Source organism: Saccoglossus kowalevskii, chromosome 2 (assembly GCF_978046115.1).
Source record: "Saccoglossus kowalevskii chromosome 2, keSacKowa6.1, whole genome shotgun sequence".
NCBI classification, from domain to species: domain Eukaryota; kingdom Metazoa; phylum Hemichordata; class Enteropneusta; family Harrimaniidae; genus Saccoglossus; species Saccoglossus kowalevskii.
The window spans coordinates 39,967,151-39,974,771 of NC_140642.1; the positions used below are offsets into that span (position 1 = coordinate 39,967,151).

The following is a 7,621-nucleotide window of genomic DNA, read 5'->3' on the forward strand; positions in this document are numbered from 1 at the left end:
CTGGGTGGCCCGAATTTAAATATCAGTGCGTGAACTAAAACGCGTGGTTATTAGAGTTCAGTCAAAATGTACGTGAATATTGCGATCGAAGTGCGCTGTCCAGAGTTTATTATATTATAGTAAAATTTAACTTGACGCATGGTATGGTTTATATTACATGTTCACTTCATTTCGAATAAAAAAATCACCATTGGAACATTCATTTGGTGAATCACAAGTATTTAAAATATTTTCTCGACTTTCCGTAGATACCCGACTACTATCATTTTTAATGATTTAAATGCGCCAATGTTTATGTTTGCGTAATTATTACGAATGCAACGCATTATCAAGTCGGTAATATTGAAATATTCACAGACCCAATACCCCAGGTCAGTGCCCTAACAATAGTAAAAATTAACTTGAGTTTGCGTAATTATCATGAAAGCAATACATTTAATACAAAGTTGAAATATTCAGAGCTGGTACAATATTGTAAACAAATTTGCGTAATTAGAAAAGCAGTGCAGTGCACAAGTAAACGACGTTGATATATTCAAAGCCTGTACAGAGTTGCATACAAGTTGCATAATTACAGTACCGTCGGATATAATAAAAATTTTACTAGATCGACGCGCGGACCGCAAAAGAAAAAGGTTGCTAAGGTAACGCACCAGTTCAGCGCGTGACTTGGGGTCAAACTTCGGTCAACACACACTTGATCACCGCATCACCGCGCAGCAAGTTTCGCAAAGAAGTACTTCAAGTTCAATTGCGTCCCAAAATTATGTCGCTAATCACTCAGTTGTCGCAGCGTGTGTTGTGTCATGTCCATGATGCACCCCGTTTCGACTTTGACTTGCTTTTCCTTGTTCTTGTTCACGTAAAATGCGACCTCTCACCAATGTATTAAAACACTTTGAATTTATACTTTGCATGATTATATTTGGTCAACGCGAAACATTATTTTTTCTAGACCATTTCTATCAACGCAGGGTTATTTTTTTAGACAAGATGGGCCTCGTAATATCTGCCAAAAGATCGCCCGGGCGATCTTTTGGTCCACATTTTTCTAAAAAAAAAACGAATCCTCCATAAGATCGCCCAGGGTGGGGTATCAGCCGAATCCGGTAATTACCACAAATTGGATTTTAATGAAACTTTTAAAGAGAACTATGCAGAAACCCAATTAGTTTTTGGTAAATATTTATGCTTATTAATCACCTAATTAACATAATTAATTAACACTGATATCTCAATTACTGATCATCACATTTGAATAAAATTTGGTACATAAATGCTCTAGGACAATAGACAGGCCTGATTAATTTTGGGTTAAAATTTGTTCATATTAATTCTCTAATTAGCATAATAATTCATAATTTTCTTGTTCTGTTCTGTTCTTTTCCATCAATATCTCATGTACTAGTAATTTTGAATTAATTTGTAATGTGTCTCTAATACTCTCTCAGCACACAGGAGTTCTTTCTAAGCTTTCTTTGATTCATTTTTAGTCTAGTTGAAATTTAGTCTAAAAGTCGTAATCCTATCCAACTCAATCCTTAATCTTATGAATGCAGTGACATTTAATCATTTTACTAATTAGAATATTTCCATTCCATAATTAGTCCCTGACTGGACACAGTCTGAGGGCTTATAGATTGCATTCTGTTTGTCCCTCATATTTTCTCATGAACCGATTTGTTTTTCCAAACATGGTACATAGTTGATACATTTGTTTGTTTTTTCGATCAGATTTTGGCCTTATTTGACCAATTATCTAGAGCAGACCGTTTCTGTTCACACTTGTTGGTGTACTAAGACACATCTAGTATTTTTCAAAATTTCTTCACAATTAGCCAACTGGTTGACATTTCTGATAATTTTGTATGTAAATTGAATGCAATCACTATTTAAACTTCGTACCAAGGTAATGATGCAAGTTGATTTTTGTGGCGACCCCATTCAAAATAAGGAATTTTAATCGTTTAATTTTAATTCTGCTTATATCTCAAATTCACACTGTCCAATCAAGCAATTGTGATCTAATTAAGTTAATCTCTAATAAATGTTATTTACATGTCTACTGTTATTGTTAGGCGATGCCAATATGGATTCGGAAGTCAAGATATTAATGACTAGCTTATTATCAACAATGAAAGAATTACCCACTGAATTAAATGAAAATGTGCACTTTGGTAGGTTCTGAATCTGAATCTGTACCAGTCATTTATCTTCACTCAATTATATGACGAGTAGAAAATTGGATAAAAATAACGCGATAAAACAACGCGATCTGTATGCATGATAATTAACCTCATTCCCTAAACTTCCTTCCCTTCACATGTAGTAAGTAAAACATCCTGGTGAATAATGGTTTTCCTGGTATCATATCCACTCATAATAATTACTGTCATTGACTCATGCATTTAATCTTTATTTCCTACTAGGTGATAAAGGGGCTGATTTTGAGGTGAAAGTCATGATATCAGAATTACTATCAACAATGAAAGAGTTTCCTACACCATTCAATGAGAGTAAGATGTTTCAAGGAGATAAAAACCAAGCATTGCAACTAAAAGTGAGTTTATTCATTTTTTTTCTAGGACTACCGCAGATATAAATTTCCAATCAATATCATTATCACTATTATGATTTAGAAACCAACTTCATTTCATTTGACAGTATCATCAATTCCCCAATTTTTTCTTGAAAACTATCAGCCTGATAGTTTTGATATTGTCATTTTGGCACCCTGGGTGGACATTCATCAGTTTTGTTCATTTTGAAACAATATCACAAATTCTTTAATTTTAGCGAATGTTTTTGTCTTTTTCAGGATCAATTGTTTTTTTCCCACTTCTTCTTGAAAACTAAAAGCATGACTGTTAACAGTACCCAATAATGTTATCATAATTAATTCTGAATTATGTAAAGCAGCAGATATGACAACAGAGCTATCTCGACAGACTGGTCACAAAATTTGTATTTAATAAATAGTGTTATCACTGAGGAAAGATGACCCACCATAACACAGCACATCTTTATTAGTCCCCGTGCGTCCGTCCGGAGTCATATCTCAGAATCCCTTGGACCGATTCCGTTCATTCTTTGCATTTGCCTAGTACTTTATGTGGGACATATGCACATGCAGTGGTTTAGCGATTCGATTCAAAATGGCCGACTGGCAGCCATCTTGTTTTTTAAAAATGTTGTATTTTGGACATGCTTTGTCAGTTTTCATTCAAACTTGGTACATAGATTATACATGTTAGGATACATGTCCATGATGATTTATTTCACAATTGGATCAAAGATAGCCGTCTGGCAGCCATTTTGTTTTTTGAAAATGTTGTATTTTGGACATGCTTTGTCAGTTTTCATTCAAATTTAGTACATAGATCATACATGTTAGGATACATGTCTCCGACCGTCCGTGAGTTCCTGAGTCTGTCCGTCCGACCGTCCGTCTGTCCGTGCGTCAGTCTATCCAACGTCATATTTCAGAATCCTGTGGACCGATTCCGTTCATTCTTTGCATGTGCCTAGTACCTTATATGGGACATATGCACATGCAGTGGTTTAGCGATTCAAATGGCCGACTGGCAGCCATCTTGTTTTTTGAAAATGTTTTTTTGGACATGCTTTGTCAGTTGTCATTCAAACTTGGTACATAGATTATACATGTTAGAATACATGTCCATGACGATTTATTTCGCAATTGGATCAAAGATGGTCGACTGGCAGGCATCTTGTTTTTGTTTTTTTATGCGGTATCTTGGACGTGCTCTGTCAGTTTTCATTCAAATTTGGCACATACATGTACTTTATACATGTTAGGATGCATGTCCATGACAATTTGTTTCAAAAGATGGCCGATTGACAGCCATCTGACTTTTTGGCCTTACTACTATATTTCCACAATTTATGTACCATTTTCATTTGTATTTGGCATATACATCATACATATCAGTGTGTTTCATGATCAGATCAAAGATAGCTGAATAACGGCTGTTTTTATTTTGGCCATATTACTATGACACGAAACACGTGTTTTGATATAAATAAACAATCTGCGACAACCCCTCCGCTTTAATATGACGAGCACAAAGAGAACTTAACGGGGACTGTGTCATTTTCAATGACTTGTATTATATGTTGTCACATGTGTACCACAAATAAGGCTGTAGTATATCATAATATGATGTTTAAATTCAGTTAATGTTATTGTGCTATGAATTCATTGGCTCTACTTCACCACTTAAAATGATTTCCCTCTTATTCAGGAGGAATTTCGTAGCCACTTCCGTAATATATCCAGAATAATGGATTGTGTTGGATGTGATAAGTGTAAACTATGGGGAAAATTGCAGGTAAGACACAATGTCCTTCAGGCTAGTTAAAACAAACATGTCTCACTTGACACTGTATTTGCATATTGATAGAAAAATTGTATTCGTTGTGAAACAACAACTGTAGCATAACAAGAGGAAAAGAAAATGTCTCGTAAACTAGCACGTGTACTTGTATCATGTCTTGTAGAGCTGTTAAATTTAATTGTTGCTTCACATATTAAATACTAACAATGTTATCTTCAGCATTACTATAAAAAAAATTATTTTAACTGGAATTAATTTTCGGTAGGAAGAAAGGTATTTCGCTGGATTTTATTCTCACTGAATCATTCCTTTAGCGAAAATTAATTCCAAGTAAAAATAAAGTATTTTCAGTAGCCTGTTTGCTCATCCTGTCTGCACTACAAGGTTCATCTTGTTATCACTGTTAGATGTTTTCAAGAAAAGAATCTGCTTGAATAATATAAATTAATAAATTCTTAGAAGATGAAAGCAATTTTCCAAAATATGTATAGCATAAAACTCTGTCCACAACTCCATTCTTAGCTACATAATACATTTTTTACTATACCATATTTGGCCTGGGTGATGTTTTGGAGGAATGGTCATATTTTGGGGCTAGTGCTGGCTCCAATACATCACCAGGACAATCTTTTGATGTATTCTTGTTATAACTGATATTTCTGTCTATTATAGTCTAAATATTCATGACAGGGGTTGCATTATACCAACATTTTTGCCAAACTTCAATCCAATTTTTTCTCTTTTTTTTCTTTCTAGACTCAAGGAATGGGTACAGCATTAAAAATATTATTTTCTGGCAATATTTATGACACAGTTACTGGTGAACCTGCATTTTCATTACGAAGAACAGAGATAGTGTCTTTATTTAATGCATTTGGAAGGTGAGAATACTGTAAATAGTGTTTGTAGATAATCTGCATATTATAATGTCTATAATGTCTATATCTGCGTATATTTGTCCTTGTATAACTGTAAATCAATTCATTTTCCAGTCTTTTTAAAACAGGGACTTATAATTCGGTCTCCGTGCATCTGTGTGTCCGTCCGGAGTCATATCTCAGAATCCCTTGGGCCGATTTCGTTCATTCTTTGCATGTGCCTAGTACTTTATGAGGGACATATGCACATGCAGTGGTTTAGCAATTCGATTCAAAATGGCTGACTGGCAGTCATCTTGTTTTTTGAAAATGTTGTATTTTGGACATGCTTTGTCAGTTTTCATTCAAATTTAGTACATAGATCACACATGTTAGGATACATGTCCATGACAATTTATTTCACAATTGGATCATAGATGGCCGATTGGCAGCCATCTTGTTTTTTGAAAATGTCATATTTTGGACATGCTTTGTCAGTTTTCATTCAAATTTAGTACATAGATCACACATGTTAGAATACATGTCCCTGACCATCTGCGAGTTCCTGAGTCTGTCCATCCATGTGTCCGTCTGTCCGTGCGTCAGTCTGTCCAGAATCATATTTCGGAATCCTGTGGACCCATTCTTTACATGTGCCTAGTACCTTAAGTGGGACATATGCACATGCAGTAATTTAGCAATTCGATTCAAAATGGCCGACTGGCAGCCATCTTGTTTTTTGAAAATGTTGTAATTTGGACATGCTAAATGTCAGTTGTCATTCAAACTTGGTACATAAATTATACATGTTAGGATACATGTCCATGACGATTTATTTCGCAATTGGATCAAAGATGGTCGACTGGCAGGCATCTTGTTTTGTTTTTTTATCGGTATCTTGGACATGCTCTGTCAGTTATGATTCAAATTTGGCACATACATGTACTTTATACATGTTAGGATGCATGTCCATGACAATTTGTTTCAAACTCTGGTCAAGGATGGCCGATTGACAGCCATCTGACTTTTTGGCCTTAATACTATATTTCCACAATTTATGTACCATTTTCATTCGTATTTGGCACATACATATCAGTGTGTTTCATAATCAGATCAAAGATGGCGGAATAATTGATGTTTTTATTTTTGGTCATATTACTACTACACGGAACACGTGTTTTGATGTAAATAAACAATCCTACACGGAACTCGTGTTTTGATGTAAATAAACAATCTGTTGTATATGCCACTTGGAACTCAAGTTTCAAGGACACGCTAGCAACAACCCCTCCACTTTAATATGACGAGCACAAAAAGAACTTTCAAAAATTTAACGGAGACTGTGTCATTTTCAATGACTTGTTGTTGTTTGGATTTGATGATATGTGTATGATACAAAGTTGCATTTCCATATATCGTAAAATTTGTATTAGAAGCCGCATCCCTAATAGAAGTCGCACCCATTCTTTTCGTACAATTGAGAATCAAACATTCACCATTCCTCATATGTGTAGATGCTCTAATAGAAGCCGCATTCCCTCTGTTGCATTGTACCATTTTAATAGAAGCCACAGTTTCTAATGCTAGTACTTTCAAATTGATTTCATATAATCGTATGAACTATAATAAAAACAAAGTAAAATTTCTTTTTTGGGCTTTGGGGCAGTTTTACAAATAAGTAATTCATATGTTTCATTTGCAGATTATCAAACAGTATTAAACTTTTAGAAGAAATACGAAACATGACAAAGAGATGAAAGGGTTTATTTGTGAAGATTATATGATCATATCATTTGTTATCAGATAATGTGCAATCAATTAGTGTCACTGCTGTAATCCAAAGCTGTTTTATTTAATATTTACAAGGTGAATGAAGATTCGGTTTAACCAATGTCGCACATGTTGAAAAACAAAAGGCTAGATCGCTTTGTTAATATATTCCTTTTCAGTGGGATAAACCTGTGTTCATATATTGCAGTGGCATTCACATCTATTCATGCCCTTACCATGGGGTTAAACCGTTAGAGACCATATTTATGTATGATTGTGGAATTCAGGGTCAAGATCAGCCCTCTGACTGTAAGCCCAGCTTCACCGGGTTAATCCTTTTACATGTATTTCAACTGTTGGTTTAATTAACTCTTAAGTCGAACCCAGCGTTTTGCTACATGTGTGAACACCCTACAGAATCATTCTATATTTCAATATTATAGTTTCAATTCATTTGTGCTATATCAAGAGATTTTTTGTATTTTAATTACGAATATTTAACCTCTGTATTCAAAACTGCTTGTATACTTCTATTTTCAAACTACAGTTCTATATTTGCCTGTATAGACTTTGTATAAATATCATGATGTAATAGTTTTAGAAATAAATGCTACATAATAAATTTTATCAAAAGTA

General features: G+C 34.5%; 1 protein-coding gene across 4 annotated transcripts in view; it reads left to right on the top strand.

Moving 5' to 3' along the window:
* The window catches only part of LOC100377396 (ERO1-like protein alpha), a 42,067-nt gene extending 34,446 nt beyond the window's left edge, over positions 1-7,621 (top strand). For 2 of the 4 annotated variants that reach the window (XM_085495490.1, XM_085495491.1), the window contains 5 exons: positions 2,079-2,177; positions 2,430-2,560; positions 4,266-4,352; positions 5,115-5,239; positions 6,918-7,621. In XM_085495490.1, coding sequence (XP_085351616.1) covers positions 2,079-2,177; positions 2,430-2,560; positions 4,266-4,352; positions 5,115-5,239; positions 6,918-6,972 — 497 coding nt within the window. In that variant the 3' untranslated portion in view covers positions 6,973-7,621. The remainder of the gene's footprint in view (positions 1-2,078; positions 2,178-2,429; positions 2,561-4,265; positions 4,353-5,114; positions 5,240-6,917) is intronic. The other 2 variants (XM_078013518.1, XM_085495501.1) reach the window with 1 other exon arrangement.